This window comes from Hemicordylus capensis, chromosome 1 (assembly GCF_027244095.1).
Source record: "Hemicordylus capensis ecotype Gifberg chromosome 1, rHemCap1.1.pri, whole genome shotgun sequence".
In the NCBI taxonomy this organism is placed as follows: Eukaryota; Metazoa; Chordata; class Lepidosauria; order Squamata; family Cordylidae; genus Hemicordylus; species Hemicordylus capensis.
In genome coordinates this window covers 406,851,507-406,870,832 of record NC_069657.1, presented here as the reverse complement: position 1 = coordinate 406,870,832, position 19,326 = coordinate 406,851,507, and the positions used below count along the sequence as shown (strand labels likewise).

Sequence of the window (19,326 nt, the reverse complement as noted above, 5' to 3'; positions counted from 1 at the left end):
TAAAAGGACATTAAACTCCCTAGATCCCCTCAGGGCCCAAGGGCCTAAATCCCTGCGTCTCAATGACCAGAGATTCCAGAATCCCAGTGGCTTAAGATCTCATGGTTTGGGTGTCTAAAAAGTTGCAAAGCTATAAAATGGTAGAACTTTAAAATGCAGGTTATGAAAAGCGATTTATTATTATAAAATGTTAAGGGGTGCGTTGCAACTGAGCTATGGGGTGGAATGCCGTGTCTGGCCTAATTAGGTCTTGGTGCCTGTTAGGTCCTGGCAGACTTTACACGCTGAGATGCAGAACTTGGCAATGTTATGCGTGCTGCCAGGCTCAGAGTCAGAGTCATTGTGATTCAGTGTGAAACAAACAAGCATAAGCACTCCTAACTATAAGCTATCTAATTATTTAAAACAAAGTTATTTAATCTGAAGAAATAACTGCAATAAAATTTAAAAGCACACAGCTCATGCTTTCACTCATCCCAGTATCTTCTTGGCCAGAATGTTGGAAGGTGGAACCAGTTGGGTCTTTACGAAGCCACTGACTAGAATACTACTGGCAGATTTCTCTTTTTTTATTAGTTGTGATCAAACAGGTTGTATGCACCCAGCTCTATATCTGGGAAAGGAAATTCCAAACAGGTTGAAACATCATGTTATTAGATCAGAACAATCCCATTTTTAGTTCCTCTCTCCCCGCCCCCCGATTCTGTGTCCTCCCTACTGACAAAACCAGAGCTTAACTGAAATGCCTTCCCCAGTTTTGCTACCCCATTTGCAAGCAGCAAGGTTGAGGGTGGAACTTACTGGTGCTGGAAGCAGTGCCTGTAGTCCCAGTAGCTACTGTTTTATTTACCCATAAGTCCTCTCAGAACTGCACTATGGGATAATGTAGCAGTATTCTAAAGGAGCTTCTGGACAAAAATAAATGACAATTACTAATCACTGGGAGCAGTACCACTGATGGCTGCCTTTTTTTGCTTGTCCAAATGTCCCCTTAGAACAGCACTATATAATGATGCCGTATTCTGAGGAAATATTTAATTTATAATTCATAAATAATTTATCTGAGGTGATGTTTAATTGGGGGGGCAGGAGGCGGGGAGAGGCTGCCAGCCACTGGGAGAAATGCTATTGCTGTGAAACAGGCAGTGGCAACAGACAAAGAAACAAACATGCAAAGCTCTGGGTGGTGATGCACCTTTTGCTCCTATGGCCCCTTCAGTTTTGAGCCAAAATTTATGTGAAGCAACTCACCTTGCATCTTTTGTTGTCACCTGCAGAGGAAAAACAAATGAGGAACTTCTGGTTAAATGCCTCTACCATAGAAGTTCCTCCTTTGAGACTGAGGAGTCATCTTCAGTGCCTCTGGATTACTCTCCAGTTTTATTAGAGGAGACCCACCTGCTGAGACTCCTGCTAGACTGAAGACAATTACCATACAGAAGGGTTCTCTTTCTCCCCTCTTTACTTCTTTTAGTAATGTAGTAGGCACATTCAGAGTGCAGAACTGAAAAACCAGACAAGGTTGGCTTTTTCTTTTTAAAAAATAAGTTTTAATTTCTTTTTTTAAAAGAATTTTACTGAGAACATGGTGATCCATAGCAAAAAAGATAATTGAGTAGAATATTTTTATTTTGCACATCCTTTGCAAAGATTTAAATTAAAGATGTTAAATGCATCCCTTCCACCTAAATGTATTCACTCCCTCGATGTTAAGAACAGAACAGGCACACTGTAATATATGTAACACAAGTCCTTTTCTTCTTGAGGTCATGCTTATGGGTAATAGAGTTGAAAATGGAGTTCCAGTACATTGACCTTTTGCACCAACTATCCTAATGACCACTAGGGGCATTGGGAGCAGAGGCAGCTAGTGAGGGTCTCCTTACCTGTCCCTGTTTTCCTCTGCTCTATGACCCCTGCTTTGACTCCTCAGGTACTTCCTGTAGTGAGCCAGTCCTCTTCCTTTTCTCTTAGAGAGAAGATGGAAACATCTGTCTCTCCCTACCTATTAATTCTGTAGCTGATAGGATAGGACTTTCCTATCTCAAATGTACTTCATCAGTAAATCAATGTAGTTTAGATTCTACAGTGATCTCATGCGTGTTACTTATTAATTAATTAATTAATTAATTACATCACATTTATGAGTTTCTCCTCACAACAACCCTGTGAAGTAGGTTAGGCTGAGAGAGAAGTGACTGGCCCAGAGTCACCCAGCTAGTATCATGGCTGAATGGGGATTTGAACTCGGGTCTCCCCGGTCCTAGTCCAGCACTCTAACCACTACACCACGCTGGCTCTCTTAACTAGCCGCAACAACTAAACTCTGCACTCTGTAAGTGGAGTGGTAGCTTCCTTGGTGCTTTGCTAAATAATCACAAACCCCAACTTGTAGTTGTTGTTGCCTTGCTAACCACTGACATCTTCTTCCCAAACTTCTTCTGAGTCTCTGAGGCCAAGGGTATATATGAGTGCTTTTGGATGTGTCTGTATGTTTCTGTGTCTCTTCCCAAAGACATTTTCTTGTTTTTAACCCTTAAAAACATAAGAAGAGCCCTGCTAGATCAGGCCCAAGGCCTATCTCATCCAGCATTCTGTTTCCCACAGTGGCCCACCAGATGCTTCCTGGAAGCCCACAGACAAGAGATGAAGGCATGCCCTCCTCTTGCTGCTGCTCCTCTGCACGAATTTTACTGTGGACTCCAATTTTGCTGTGGAAGTTTATAGCAAACCGCTCCGAGAATTTTTTAAACTCAACTTCACCATTGTTTAAAATGTTCTCTGTCAGACAGGCAAAAGCTGAGACATTTACATCTCAAGAGACATTCTGCCTTTGCTCTTAGCTGGTGCAATGTCACCTCCATTTTGTGAGCTGCTTTTTGGGACTTCTTTTGGATGGCATACAGATGCTGAAATAAATTTTTAAAAAACAGATAAATATTTAAAAAAAATCTGACCTAATAGATTGGTGTTGTATAGGCTACAATCAGACCATAAACAGAGTGCACACCAGAAATATAGTGCCCACAATATTTCCCCTAGCTGCCTGTGTGGTGAAATACATTTTGCCACATGTCCATAGGTGAAAGGACCATAAACTAAGGGGAAAGCCTTCTTGGTACAGCTGCAGCTGTGCAAGCCCAAAGAGGGCACCATAAAGTAGTGGAGTGCAAACAGGTTTGACATTGAACGTGTTTGACGTTGAACTGGTTTGGTTCGACTGTTCAGGGTCAAATCAAACCACCCCCGTTGAGTGGCAGGGACAAGGCCACACAGAGGCCCATTGCGCAGGCGTGGCGACCTCCAAAATGGCCACTGTGCTGGAGGGGGAAGACCCGAACAGGCTGAAGAGCTGGCCGAATGGAACCCCACCCCCCGCCACCTAGAGGAAGTCCCCCAGAGGGGGTAAGTGATTAAAAAAATTGTGACACCCCCCCGGACCGAACCAAACCCTGGGGGTGGGTGGGTGTTCGAGGGCATGCCGGGCCGAACTGGCCTGGTCCGGGTCCAGTTCGGGTCCGGTTCAGACTCGAACCAGACTCTGACAGCCAGTTCCATGCACACCCCTACCATAGGGCCCAATGAAACCCTAACTACTCCCCCCTCCTTGGCCCACACATACAGAGCATTACTCAGAATAGGGAGATCAAACACTTTGGGCTGGTTCAATTGTATCATGAATGCAGAATGTGCACTCTTTCCCACCTCACTCACATGGCTTGTTGGAGAGGTGATCCTTTCATGAGGTAAAGTGAGGCAGTTGCCTCAGGTGGCCAATTACTGGGGCACCAGTAAGGCAGGATGATCCGGGCAGCTCTTTCCAGATCCGGGACCAAGCTGACCCTTGTAAGCTTTGTAAGAAGCACAAGGAGAAAGGAGATGGATACTGGCATGCTTCCCTCCTCCCTGTGCCCCACACCACTTTCAAAGCTTGCAAGAGTCAGTTTGAGAGGGGACTGGTCCTTGCCAGCAGCATGGGGCAAGGCAGCATTTGGTACTTTGCCTCAGGTGCTGCAATACTTTGGGTGGCCCTGATTTGTTAGATCATCTGAACTGCCATTTTCTGTTCTGCATCTAACTCTCACTCTCCAACTAAGTGCTCCAGTAGGGAATTTTCTAATTCTTGAAGTGCTGAGCAGGGAAAGAGGAGCGCTCCTCTGGACCCTATGGTGATCCCTGCTCACACTGGGAGGGATCATCACTTCCCTTAATTTTCCTTAATGAACATTACAGTTCAGGAGAGGAACCTGGAAAGCAAAGGCTTCCCATGTCTACAGTCTCATATTTATCCAAAATTGTACTAAGGATTCAAGTGCTGCTGTGGATGCAAAGAAGGTGCCATGCTCATAAAACATGGGGAAGGCATTGGAGAAGAAACTGGCTATTAAGTGTTGAGCATGCTCTTAATAGCCTGTTGCTGGAATCCCTTTCAGGTTATTTCTCAGAAGTTTGTCCCTGGAGTGCCTTTGTAGAAGGGAAGAGGGTGGAGGAGGAAGAACAAGCAAGCAGAAAAAAGAAGGGGCGAGAGGAAAGGGAAAGGAAGCAAACGTCGTAACAGAAGGCTGGTTTGCATGATACAGTCTCTGCCCATGCAATTAGGAAGGGGATGCACCAAGAGTGCACCTGCTGGAATGTTCCCCATGGGTGTCCTGACACCCTTCCAGCATGTCTCTCTATTGCATGGGTGCTGGAACATCCATGGAGGACAACCTGGTGGGCACACTCTTGGCACGTCCCCTTCTCCAGAATCATCTGACGATGAAGAAACAATCTGATGTCTTTCCTGCTGCATTTTTCTTACCTGGAGCAACATACAAAATAGCCAGATTGAAGCTTGTGTCCTGATAGGTCAAAACCAAGTTCAGTGAAATGACTGGAATCTGCCATGGCAGAAGGATCACTTCCTTTCTATGAGGAAAAAACAGTGAGATTGTTAGTGGAAAAAGAAGAAATGGAGCTATGTGAGTTGTCCATGTCTTGAAGCAATGAAGCTGAAAGGCAATTCAATAGCTCAGTAACACCAGATGCTTTCTTGTCTCTGTTGTATATTGCACATGCAACAGTGTTAGCATAGGTTTCAGTGGTAGCATAGGTTTCATCTTTTCATATTTCTTAGAAGTTGTCAGATAATGAGGATTTAATAACTGTCCCCTCTCTTGAGAGTTTCACTCCATGGTGGGATCTAGTTCCTGGACTGGACAATTATTGATATGCTTCAGGACATCATTACCACTTTCTCATTACAGGAAAGGAATCCAGTCCTTAACATGAATCCGAAGAAATATGGGCAGAGCTGGCAAAGGTCAGGGAGAAAAGGAAGCCTGACTTCTCCTCTGAAATTTAAGAATCAGGACTTCATTCTCCTGAGGGACCACTGCCTGAGACATGGCCTACTTTTTGAAGATGATACATTCCCTGCACATGTCAACTCTATTGGCACATTTCAACCTGACGTGCTCTCAGAGGAAAAACTGCATCAAATCCAGTGGATGAGGCCAACTGTGAGTACTAGTTACTAAGTCAAATGACAGACTTTCAAATCTATGGTCCCAGGGAGTAACTGAGTAAACCTTTTCCCATGAATCCTGGTATAACTATTAGGGATGTGCGAAACGTTTTGGATACAAAACGTTTTGTACCCAAAACAGCCTGTTTCGGGTGTTTTGTAGACAAAACAAAACACCCATTTTCCAGATCCAAAAGTTTTGTATACAAAACAAAACGTCCTTGTTTCGGCTACAAAATGTTTTGTTGTTTCGGACCTCCATTTTCTAGTGATCTCTGAGTCAGTCTCCATTTTGTGTTTGACATCTCTTTGAATTTCCCACCCTTCCAGCCTTCTGATTGGTGACCTAAATCATGGGCTGACCTGCTGACAAGTCCCTCCTTGCTCCCCATTGGCTCTTTTGCTTCTTGCCACTCTTTACGGACCCCACGTTGGCCAGGGGAAGGGTTGTTAACCCATGGGGTGCTGGGTTCTGCTGTTTCTGTGGTTTTCTGAGTGTAGATTCTCTGGTAGCATATGAGAGTGGATTCTTGTTTTTCACTGAAAATCTCATATGCTACCAGAGAATCTACAATGAACACCTCAGAAACACAAAACCCAGTACCCCAAGGGCTTGTGGGTATGGAGGTGGTTGGCACCCTATGTGCACTACACAACCCCTCGCTCTGGGAAACCCCAGTGCCCCCCAAGTGGAATTATGGGGATGCTGAAACCTCCACTATTCCCTATGGGAGAAATCTTAAAAGACACGTAAACTTCAACAATTCACAAAAGATCAGCCCTTTGCCCAATGGAGAGGAGAACTGGTCTTATGGCTCAGCATGACTTGTCTCCATAGCTAAGCAGGATCTGCCCTGGTTGCATATGAATGGGAGACTTGATGTGTGAGCTCTGCAAGATATTCCCCTCAGGGGGTGAAGCCACTCTGGGAAGAGCAGAGGTTTCAAGTTCCCTCCCTGGCTTCTCCAAGATAGGGCTGAGAGAGACTCCTGCCTGTAACCTTGGAGAAGCCACTGCCAGTCTGTGAAGACAATACTGAGCTAGATAGACCAATGGTCTGACTCAGTATATGGCAGTTTCCTATGTTCCTAATTCTTTTGAGATAATTCTAAAGTTTCCTTGCCCCCATTGGGCACTACCACCCACTACACTCCGCTCTGGGTCATCCCTTTCCCCTTGATTTGAAGTGATACATTTGCTGGAATCCCCATTATTCCCTATGGGAAAATTTTTAAAGATGTGTAAACTTTAAAAATTCACCAAAAATCAGCCCTTTGCCTAATTCCTTTGAAATTTGGGTGGTAGCTTCCACCCATTGGACACTACCACCACCACCCACTCTTTTTGCCCTGGGACCCTTTTAAAAAATCCAAATCGATTCGGATTCAGAAAATTTGGCTACAAAACAAAACAGGGCTGATTCAGATTCAGAAAATTTGGATACAAAACAAAACGGGGTGTTTCGTTTCGGATACAAATCAAACAAGAAAATTCCAAAATGCACACCCCTAATAACTAGTTCTTTAAAGATGGCTTTCTGTGTGTGTGTGTGTGTGTCGGGGGAAGCGGGTAGTGAGATTAAATACAGTCATTCCTGCTCCCAACGTCTTCACTTGAAAGTTGGAAAATACTCCATGAATATACACCTAGAATATACACTCTTTGTGTATAAGATCCTGATCTCATAGTTGTACCCTATCTACATAGAGTAGTTGTGTGTGCATAGCCAAGATCAACCCTCCTGGTTTTCCTGCTGGCCCAGCTATGCTTCCACCAAGTACCTCAGCTATCCGGGGAGGGGATTCCTGATAATCCATATTCTCCTTACATGTGTCACACTCGAGTGGCTTGTCTTGTCCCTGGATGCTCTAGCTGTTGCTGCAGGCTCATTCTGACTCCTCCTGGATGCTGTCCTACTCTGCCCTAAAGAGCCCTTAAAGAAGTACTTGGAATGCAAGTACTTTGGATGAACAGCCCCTCTCCCATGTGATAAAGGGATTCAACAGGAGGGCATTGGAACATCCACACAGGACATCCCGCCAGAAACACCTGCAACACATCCCCTTCCTATTTGCATGTGTTGGGGGCAGTATTATCTGAATCTGCTCATATTTATTTATTTATTTATTTATTTATTTATTTAACCATATTTTTATACTGCAGAAAACTTACATCTCTGGGTGTTTTACAAGAAGATAAAAACAAAAGTAAAACATTAGTTAAAAACAAAAACAGGAAATTTAAAACACAACAATTTAAATTCTTTTAAACAATATTCTAAAAACAACATTAGAACAATCAAAACAATATCAGTTAAAAGCCTGAGTGAACAGATACATATTTAAAGACTTTTAAAAAGTTGTCAGAGATGGGGAGGCTCTTATTTCACTAGGGAGCGCATTCCAAAGCCTCCATGCAGCAGTGGAGAAGGCCCGCCCCTGAGTAGCCACCAGATGAGCCTGTGGCAAATGCAGAAGGACCTCTCTTGATGGTCTCAATGTGCAGTGGGGTTCTTGACGAAGAAATTGTTCTCTTAAATACCCAGGGCCCAAGCTGTTTAGGACTTTATAGGTTATGACCTACAGCTTGTATTTTGCCCGGAAACATATCGGCAGCCAGTGTAACACCTTCAATACTGGAGTAAAATGGTCTCTCCTGGATGACCCAGAGACCAGCCTGACTGCTGCATTCTGGACCAACTGTAGTTTCCAGACTACATACAAGGGCAGCTCCACATAGAGCGCATTGCAGTAATTCAGTCTGGAGGTTACCAGCAGATGTACCACTGTTTTGAGGTCATCTATCTCAATAAATGGGCGCAGCTGGCGTATCAGCCGAAGCTGATAGAAGGCACATCTGGCCACTGCCTCAACCTGGGACACCAGGGAGAGACTTGGATCCAGATACCTGTTCCTTCTGGGGAAGTGTGACCCCATCCAGAACAGGCAGATCAAAACCGTCTCTCGAGTTTCGACCCCGCACAATGAGTACCTCCTTCTTATCTGGATTCAGTCTCAGTTTGTTATCCCTCATCCAGCCCATTACCACCTACAGGCAGGCATTTAGGGAGGTTATGCCCTCTCCCAATGATGCTGACATGGATAAGTAGATTTGGGTGTCATCAGCATACTGATAGCACCCTGCACCAAATCTCCTGATGATCTCTCCCAGCAGTTTCATGTAGATGTTAAACAACATTGGAGACAATACGGAGCCCTGAGGGACACCATACAAAAAGTTCAGATTTTGAAGAACTGCAATCTCCAAGGGACACCATCTAGAACCTACCCGAGAGGTAGGAGCGGAACCACTGCAGAGCAGTGCCTCTCACCCCCATGCCCCTCAGATGCTCCAGAAGGATACTATGGTCGATAATATTGAAAGCCACCAAGAGGTCCAAAAGGGCCAACAGAGTCACACTTCCTTCGTCCATTCCTAGTTGGAGATCATCCATCAGACTGACCAAGGCAATCTCTACCCCATAGCCAGCCCAGAAGCCAGTTTGAAATGGGTCTAGATAATCAGCTTCCTCCAAGACTGTCTGGAGCTGGGAGGCCATCATCCTCTCAATTACCTTGCCCAGCCATGAAATGTTGGAGACAGGCCTGTAGTTACTCAGCTCTGAGAGATCCAAGGTAGGCTTCTTCAGAAGCGGTCTAATAATTGCCTCCTTAAGACTAGGAGGCATCTTACCTTCCCTCAGAGATGCATTTATAATCTCTACCAGGCCTTCTACAACAACCCCCTTGCCAGATAGTATAAGCCATGTCAGGCAAGGGTCAAGAGGACATGTGGTGGGCCGCACCATTCCAATAAGCTTGCCCACATCCCCAGGAGTCACAAACTGGAACTGATCCAACCTAACCATATAAGAGGAGTCGCTGGACACCTCCACATCAGACACTGAAGTAATTGTGGTGACGTAATCTATGTCTGCCCGAATACAAGAGATTTTGTCCACAAAGAATTCATTAAACGCATCACAGCGGGTAGTACATGGTTCCAGATTCTGATTCAATTGAGGAGGGGCACATAGGCCCTGGACATTCTAAGAGGCTATTCTCACACACAGTGGAAACCAGGTTAAGGGAGCCCAGCCTGGTTTCCATTGTGCATGAGAACTGCCAGGAGCCACGTGGCTCTTGGCAGCGGCTTGGCGGCAAACCCTCTTGGGTAACCCCGGTTTCGTACATGAGAGCAGGTTAGAGGATTGTGTGTCGTTGCAGCATGGTTCGGTGCCACACTGACTCATGAGTAGCCCCCAACCAGGCAGCTACAACAAGCCTCCTGGCATCGCAGGACTTCCTGAAAGGTACCACACACTCACGCAGTGCCTTATGGGACTTCCGACAGCCAGGAGCCCCCCGAACACCACCGCCCCAACCAGTTCTGTGACGGAGCCAGTAATTGTCTGGGCGGCCGACCCGGCTGCCCAGGGAAGGCTGCCTGATCATCTGCAGGGAGAGCGGGTCAAACCTGCTCTCTTCACAGACCTTGTTTTGGCTCTAGACACAGATTGTGTGTAGAGCCTTTAAGTGTGGAAGAAGTGGTTTGAATATACATTCTTTGTTTTTAAAGCAAATTCTGCAGAATACAATTAATGTGTGTTCAGACCACTTTCATGCTTGTCTGTTGTAACCCTACAGTCACCACACAGAAAGCAGCTATGTAAATTCTGAAGGCTCTCTCTCCTGTTATCACTTGATAACTAAGGGAAGCTGGAATTGCTGGCCTTGACGTTCCCTTGGTAAGGAAAAAGTTGCTGCTGGCCAGTGAGATATTGGGCTGATGTCACCTGGAACTTAAGCTAAAACCTGGCTTTGCAATGTCCCTGAGCTTTAGCTGAAATCCAGACTACTGATTTTGGTTTAGTCTAACCTACTTAGACTAAATGCCAATCTTATTTATCAATAAATGCCAATCTGTAACTCACTTCATACCTTGGTTTATTTCAGGTAAGTAGGTTTGATTAAACCAAGATCCGCCAGTTCAGACATCATGATCAATCTTGGTTTATTTTAGCCTGAATCAAAAGTAGATGCTCATGTGGGTATGAGAGGTTGGAGCACATGCTTCCAAGGCACAGGGAAATTATACAAAATTCTGACCCAGCCCTTTGTCTCTAGATATCTAGCTCAGCTAATCTCCTCTGCTCTTTTAAGCAGTGGAATAGAGTTCGAGAAAACTAATTTCAAATCCTGAGAGTGTTGCTTTATCTCATCCCAACTTTTCTCCATAGCCAAATTGCACTATTTAGTAGGAATATGTAAGGAGGGTGGGCAGAGGCGTAACTATAGGGGGGGCAGGGGGGCACGTGCCCCGGGAGCCGTCTTTTCTGGTCAGGTGGGGGGCGCCGCCATGACCATTAAATTTTTTTTTTTTTTAAAAAATTTTGTTAATACAAATGTTTCCTGCTCAGTGCAGCAGCGCTGCAGCAGTCAAAGGAGTGCGTCGGTGCCCCCTTCCCCACGAGCGGTCCCTTCCGTGCCGCCTGCGCCCCCCCCCCACATTGCTTTGCTGGCGCCTGGCAGCCAGTCAGTGGCCTGGCTTGGCGGCGGGCGCTTGTAAGGAAAAACCTAAGTATAATGTAGTATGTTGGGGGAGTGGCAGGGGGGGCACGGTGGGGGGGCACCATTTCAGTGCTTGCCCCGGGCGCCGTTTTCCCTAGTTACGCCTCTGAGGGTGGGGTGGGAATCAGCTCAGCATATGTAATTTGCTTAATTCCCTGTTCGTTCCATCATTCATTTGTACAATTTTTATTTGTCTTATCACAAATCTGTTTTTGTTCTACCATTCATTTTCATTATGAAAGGGAGGGAGGCTTACTCTGTAGTGGGGCAAAGTGTGAGCGACCCCACCTATCTTTAAAGTGTTTTTAAAATCTAAAAGGGGCATCAGAACTCCTCCAGGGAACTGTTGCCTGACAACTACTGAGGCTGTTCTGAAAAGCAGCCAAACCCAGGCATAGGCAGACAAGCTTGGACATGGCTGTCATGAAAACTGCCTGGAGCCACAGGGATCCTGGTGCTGCTGCAGCACCAAACACAGCATCGAAGCCTGGCTGTTAGCTGAGGTTAAGGGCGCAAATGCACCCTAACCTGGATGCTGGTATCGTGGGCCAGCGTGGGATACGTGCAGCTCACGCTGACACAGACACAGGGGCCTAGAGCACCTGTCCTATACTTGGTGCACAGTGCACTGTGGGATATCTGGAGGCTGGGATAACGAGTCCCAGACTCAGAGTGATCTGCCCTGCTCCATGCTCCCACCAAGCTAAGGATGATCATCTGGGAGGGAGGTAAGGTTTGTGAAGCCACCTGCCTGGTAGATTGTGTGAATGGCCCCACTATGATTCCCACTCACCCACCCACAATGCCCTGGATGTTGCATTGTGGGCTAAAACATTAGCAGCAACCACAAAAACAAGGAAGCTGCCACTTGCAACCACAATGTTTTTTCCTCCATTAAGTCCTAGAATGACATTTTGGGAAATGGTATTGTGGTGTGGGGATTACAGTTGCACCAGGAACTGTGATACTTATTTTACATTTTAAAAACAGGTTTAAAAGGGGGGGGGGCTTCCCTTCTGCTCTGCTAGAAGGGAAGCCCTCGCTTCATTCACCTTCCCTCCAGTCAATCAGCAAATGCTGCTGGAAACGTTGTCTGAGCTCTCACATTATCCATTCTCAGAGAGTCAGGACAAAGCGTCCTGCCCTCTGGGTATCCCACAATGCACCATGTGCCGAGCATGATGGACTGGGGGAGTCCCCCACAGGATGCGGCTCTAGGTGCCTGTCTTTGTGTCTCCTCAAACTGAATGCAGCTCGAGCAGATACATCAGCAGGAAGCCCGGATGAAGGGAGCACTCACTCCCTTAACCCCAACTAGGAGCCGGGCTAAAAATTTGGGCTAGGTGGCGCTGCCCTGCCGGAATCAGGCCCAACCCCAGCAGTTCTCATACACAGCCTCAATGTGTTTGCTTTGGTCTAATTTTCTGTTTCACACAATGAATGCAAACTGCACACCCCGAGAGGAGAGGAGAGCTGGTCTTGTGGTGGCAAGCATGACTTGTCCCCATAGCTAAGCAGGGTCTGCCCTGGTTGCATATGAATGGGAGACTTGATGTGTGGGCACTGCAAGATATTCCCCTCAGGGGATGAAGCCGCTCTGCGAAGAGCAGAAAGTTTCAGAGTTCCCTCCCTGGCTTCTCCAAGATAGGGCTGAGAGAGATTCCTGCCTGCAACCTTGGAGAAGCCGCTGCCAGTCTGTGAAGACAATACTGAGCTAGATAGACCAATGGTCTGACTCAGTAGGTGACAGCTTCCTATGTTCCTAACGTTTTTGCCCCAACACGATGCTAGTAGCAGTGGCAGAACTGCTCAGTTTTAACCACATACTCAGCCTGACAGAAGATTCACACTTTCTTCAACAGCTTGTATGATATGCTTATGTGAATCAGGCTACTGGCCATCACCTACTTTTTTCAAGCATTTTACAAAATTCTGTTAAAAAAAAAGAAGGAAAAAAGACTGCTGCCTTCATCTGCTAACAAGATCAGCTAATCAACTTGAAATATATCATCACGATAAAAGCCCTTCTGTCGTTTGTGACCCATGGACTTTTATGGCTGGCAAAGCAGCAGAGGGCATTAATAAAATTATGCCTATTATCTGGAAAGTCCAAGGGATGTAGGCCATGTTATCTTTCTCAAGGGATAGGACTGAATAAAGTACAACTGCTGTATCTCAAGTAGTAGAGCTCTGAAAAGAAGGTTTGAAGGTCAAGGATTCAAGTCTAGCCTCTGATCCTTAATAGTCAAAGAAGCTATTCCCATGATCAGTAGAAAGCAGGCTAAGGGAACCTAGCCCGCTTTCTACTGATCATCGGAGCCACCAGGCTCACGGGCTAGCCCAGTGGTTCCAAAGTGGCTAGCCCGCCTAATTCCCCCTCCCCTTAAATGAGATTAATGGAGCAAGCTAAGCCCGCTCTCCCCGCAGACCCACCAGAAGCTCTTCTCACACTGATCGTGAGAAGAGCTTCTATGAATAATTTCCCAATTGTTTTATACAGTATCCAAGGTTCTTCTTGTTTGTTTTTTAAACTCAACAGCAGGCATGGAACCATTTCACATTTAAAAGGCTATGTATGTAAATCTATGCAAATGAGCAAGATCTTGAAATTAATTTTAATTGCAAGCTTCAATAAGCAATTAAGTCAACCCACTTTCGCCTGCACAAGTTTTGCCCCATAGCTATATCTTTTCCCAACAGTTTTTCTTAGTTATGCCAGCCATTAAGGCTGGCTTAGCAAAGTGATGGCGAAGAAAAATAGTACCTTGATCCAAGTTGCTCTTCTTGTTCTGCATCTTCTGAGTCATGCAGTATCTGGTTATTTAAGTGACAGATAACTTTTTCTCTTTTTTTTTTTTTACTACTGTCACCATTTCAGATCCAATATAGCAGTTGAGGAGCGAAGCAGACTTCAATTTTATCTCGTGCATCAACAAGAGAATTGCCAATTACATTCAGAGTCTGGGATCTTTATAGCTGGTGGTAATGCACAAAGCAGAGCAAACAGAGCTTGATTTGCAGATGCCAGGCAGTGCTGACAGCTAGAAACAACTTGTTTTGACTTGTAAAGTGAGCCAATTTGATAACAGGAGTCCCTGAGGGGGAAGGAGTTGGGAGTCGAGAGATGTCATTTTTTTCACTGTTCTTGATCCTGACATACATGCCCTTTACCAACCAATGGGAATCATGCCGTGCATGATTCTTCTTTTCTTTTACTCAAATTCCATTCTTCCCTATAAGAAAGGAAACTTATAGGGGGCTTGCATTCAGATCCATACTTTGAGGAGGAGAGCTGTTCTTGTAGTAGAGAACATGAATTGCCCCCTTTGCTAAACAGGATCCACCTTAGTTTGCATTTGGATGGGGGACTACATGTGAGTGCCGTTCGATATTTCCCTTAGGGGATGTGGGCATAGCTCAATGGAAGAGCATCTGCATGCTTGCAGGACTGGGTAGGACTCCTGCCTGAAACCTTGGAGAGCCGCGGCCAATCAATGTAGACAACACTAAGCTAGATGGCCCAATGGCCTGATTTAGTATAAGGCAGCTTCTTTTGTTCTTATGTTCCCTATGGGCAGGTTGAATTGGGACAATTGCCCTGGGTCATCCTGGGCCCCACACAATTTAAAGCTTAAATGGCCAGCCCTGCAGCTCTCAGCTGAGGCAGCAGCATGGGCCATTTGGAACATAAATGGTCAGTCCCACATGTCTCTATTAAGAGGCCCCAGACACTCTCATTTGCCCTGGACTCCACACACCCCAGGGCCAGTCCTGCTCTTGGTGGTCCCCTATCTAGACACCCACTAATCTCCAACACTGCTACAGTACTGTTTGCTTCCAAAGCATGCCCTGGGCCTCTGGCCATCCTGAACAACTTTGAAATGTAGGGCTAAAAGAGACAGGGCTACCAGATTTGTTGCCAACTCACACTCCTGTGCTTTTAAATGGCATCATGACCTGTAGGCATCAGCAGGAGATAATGGTGATCTCTATGACATAAAAAGTTTCACTAGATGATTTCTGTAGAACACTCTGCTGTTAGAGGCACAGGAGCAGCGTTTGTTCTGATCCACTGGCAACCCTACCTGATGTTCATCTAAGCTGCAACACATTACATATGCGTCTGTCTGTGAAGCTTCTCGGACATTTCAGATAGTCCAAAATACAGCTACGAGGTTGCTGACCAGGACCGGCTGAATGGAACACATCCTGCAAATGGTAAATAACTGAACTGATTGCTAATCTGTTACCAAGCGCAATTCATAGTGCTGGTGCTTACCTTTAGAGCCCTACATGACTTGGGACCCAGTATCTCAAGGCTCACCTCCTCCTACGCCAAGATCATGGTCACGAGGCCCTTCTCTGAGCTCCCTGTCCCCTCGAATCCCCCTGATTTCTGATGTTATGCGGGTAGTGACCAGTTTTGGCATCAAGTGTTTTTCTTTGCCCAGGGTTTCCAGCACATCCATTCAGTTACCTAGGAGCATAGGAAACTGCCTTATTACAGTCAGACCCTTGGTCCATCTAGCTCAGCACTGCAGCAGCTCTTCAAGGTTTCAGGCAGGAGTCTTTCCCAGTCCTATCACTGAGAGATCCAAAAGAACCATCAGAGTTATACTCCCTCTGTCAATTCCCTGGCAAATGTTATCTTTCAGGCCAACCAAGGCCATCTCAACCCCATAAGCCACCCTAAAGCCAAACTGAAATAAGTCTAGATAATTTTTATACCCCTAACAATCCAGAATAGCTCTGCTGGACGAGAACTTGCAGACACAATACACACAATAAAATCGCTTCCTTGCTGCATGTATTGCCACAGTATAGGTCTTCAAATGGGCTCTATGCTGTGTCTTATTGAATCCAAGATGTGTCTGCCTCCATTTGCACTCCAGTTGTCTACCTTTCTTGCTCCTCAGCTTCCATAGCTCTTCCGTATACCATGTAGCAGATTTTGAAGTGGGTCGGAGACAGTGTTCTCTCTAATTTTTTTCATCTCTGTGCGGAATGAGTTTTGTTCTGGATAGGAGCATCAAGGCACTATGTGCAGATATGCATTCAAAATGGGGCCTTCCTGATTCTACCTGAGCAGGCTCTAAAATTAACTGAGCAGACATTTAAAAACTTGTGAGCACAAGCATGTGTGCATGCCTTAGAGGAAACACTGGTCGGAGAGGACTCTTAGGAGCGATCATGTCTACTGCCCTGGTAAGTTCCCTGATCCAGGTATCCACCAGGGATTGACAGAATCACCAGCAGAACCAACTCTAAAACCCTCCAAGGCCCTTTGGAATCCTACTGGATTCAACAGCCTTCTCAGTCGAACCATTCTAATAGGTCCACCACCCCTGCAGGGGTCAGATATGACTGTGAGACCAACCTTAGCCAGGAAATGGTCTGTCCATGACAGTGGGGAAACTAGGGGTGTGCAAGAACCGAAAATTGCAGTTTGGTTCAAATTTGGACCAAATTCAAACCAAACTACTGGCCCATGAACCGGTTTGGTCTGTTTGACTGAACTGGTTCAGCAGTTCAAGGGGCTATGCTTGTAAAGGGGAATCCAGTGAGGATTCCTCTTTGCAAGCACAGCAGCGGGGGAATCATTAAGAAGTCTTCTAAAGGGCGGCTGGGGAGCAGCGAGAAGGCAACTTTAAAAGTATATTATGGTTTTCACTGGTGTGGCAGCAGTGGCTGCTGCTCCTCAAAGCCCCCCTGGTGCAGCCCAAGCATGCAGCGCTCCCTCCAGCAACCTGCCTGCACAGCTTCCCTTTTACAAGCATAGCCCCTCAATCCTGAACCAGTCCATCACCAGCCTCAGTTCAGTTCAATCCTTTATTCCCCACCACTGCTGAAATTGCCACCCCAATCTAATAGTGTTTGAATATTGATCAACGTCCAATGCAGCATTATGGACATATATTGTGCTGTGGGGCTGCTGCACTCTTCAAAGGCAACATTGGGGTTGTGCAAACGGGGCAGTTGCAGGACCAGCACTTCCACAAGTTTCCTCATTGTCCCAAATGGAGAAACTGGTAATGGTAGAGAAACCACCCCTTTTGTGCATCCTCAGTGCTGCCTTTGAAGAGTGCAGCAGTCCCTCGGTGCAGTGTTACGTCTCTGTAATGCTGCACTGGATGTCAGCCATTGTTTCTATAATTATTGGGCACTGCTATGGGAGTTGTCACATATGGCAGCATACAGATCTTTCAGATCAATAAACAAATGTAGCCTTTGTGCCAGAAGAATTCCTAAAGAGGATGGGCTCCAAGGAACCTTTTAATAATGTCTTTTAGATGTTTTCCATGGGGTGGGAGAGGTCATAGTCCTTCTGCCTCTGCAGCTCTCACACCTGAGAAAATGCACAAGGAGCATCCCCCATAGGCTAGCAATTTGGCCCCAATCCTCCACGTCCAATAATAAAATGCAGGAACATGCACCAAACCAGCCAGACATCCCTGCTAAACAAGAGATTTAGCAAACTTGCACTAGTTGGTTCAAATAAATGAGCTGTACTACACATCGCAGGGAAAGGTTAACAATATCCCAAGGGATTTCCTGACACTCAAACTGAATGGAAAGTGTCTTCTTTCTCTGGATTATGCCCTAGGAATGGAAAACCAGCTTCAGTGCAATAAGTCATGCCCTTTTAAAAAGCCTCATGCTACAGATGCTGAACTGGTACAAATGGTAATAACAGCATGATTCAGCTTCTCCTTCACAGACGTCAATTACTCGTGAAATCTACATCTAATTCAATCAGCTGAATAGGCAATGACACCTCTCCTATGAAGCAGTTGCAGGCAGGAAATGTTGTTTCCGTTTCATTAAGCTGATTGAATAGAAGCAAACAAATAGACTCTTATTTCAGGAATATTGAGCGGGTAAGACCTTAGGGCTCAACACCTTGGCAACCCCCATGCAAAAACACTTCAGTTCTTGACTTGGTGGTATGGACGACTTCTCATGTTAGGAAATAACTCTTTGGAGTGGAAAACAACTACAAGTAGCACAGCAATGTTATTAGCCCAATATCAAACCAGCAACAGTGGCACAAAGCTCTCAAATGCAGTTGCTGGACTTATTAGGGTTGGTCCAGATCATGGTTTAATCTAATATCACTGCTGATTCTTACAGGCGATGTCGGGCTTTCTAGATGACATCCAGATTGCATAACCTTTTTACACAATTAGCATGAATATTCATGAAATATGTCTTTGCTAACTATATTTTTATCCTAACATGAACACAGAAGGGGTGTGTGTGTGGATGGCCATAGTGCAACCTGTAGAGAAGTGGTACCTGCATATATGTATGAGAGGGTTGGCTCCCAAGGGTATGTCCTCTCCCATGCCCCCTTACTTCCACACCTGAGCTCACTTTCCCCCCAGTTCTCACCTTTTGCAGTCCTTTTTTTTTAAAGCTAGTTGATTGATATTACAATATTTCATACAATTTTACTGTTATTTTTGTTGTTGTTCTTGTAGTTTACTGTTCTTTTTTAGCCTGATGTCATATATTGTCAGAGCTTAAAAGAGTATTCTGGATTTTTATTATTCTCAGTCCCAGCATCATTCCCCTAAGTGAAATTATATATTGATCGAGAAATATGGGAGTTATATAGCCCATAAACAAATAAAAGAGAAACGTGTGTGACTGCATTTTCCTGGTTTTGCAGATTATACACCCCACAGACGCTTCTGTTTACCAAATGAGAGTATAGTCTCATATCAGTCCTTGCGGAAATAAAAGGAGTATATATGGATCCAGACTTCTAAGCTTTAAAGCCATCTTTCAACATCAGCTTGTGTACAGTCTGAAAATGAATAGAGTGATGAGTTGTCAAACCTATGACGAGAAGGCAAAGCCAAGGGGTTTAAGAAAAATGTATTAAGAGGCTGGTTTCCAAATGGCCTGATGTGTTTTGAACCTAAGAGTTCTTCCTTGGGGAAAACTACACATCTAAGTGAAGGAAACAACATTTGGAATTAATTCAATCTCCTCCAGTTTACACCAGAGTAAAATAACTTATTCAGCAATTGTAAGGAACATTCTGTTCAAGTTTGTTGACCCCAAAAGCTATTCTCTCCACAGTTCCATGTGAAAATACAGTTTCATCAGGAATTTTGAATATCAGCTTGATAAATCTCCCCACCCTCAATTACTTTTGTCCTTTCATTCTGCTAGGTAGTCCATCCCTCCTTCCTCTTGCTATGAGCAAGATCTTGTAACAATAGTATCTTTATATTTATTTCT

The 19,326-nt window shown here is 45.3% G+C and overlaps 1 protein-coding gene across 1 annotated transcript in view; it reads left to right on the top strand.

Annotated features, from left to right (window-relative positions):
• The first annotated feature begins 5,210 nt into the window (after positions 1-5,210).
• Positions 5,211-19,326, top strand: part of CAPN13 (calpain 13) — a 115,192-nt gene continuing 101,076 nt past the window's right edge. Inside the window, exon 1 of the mRNA XM_053283287.1 lies at positions 5,211-5,501. Coding sequence (XP_053139262.1) covers positions 5,211-5,501 — 291 coding nt within the window. The remainder of the gene's footprint in view (positions 5,502-19,326) is intronic.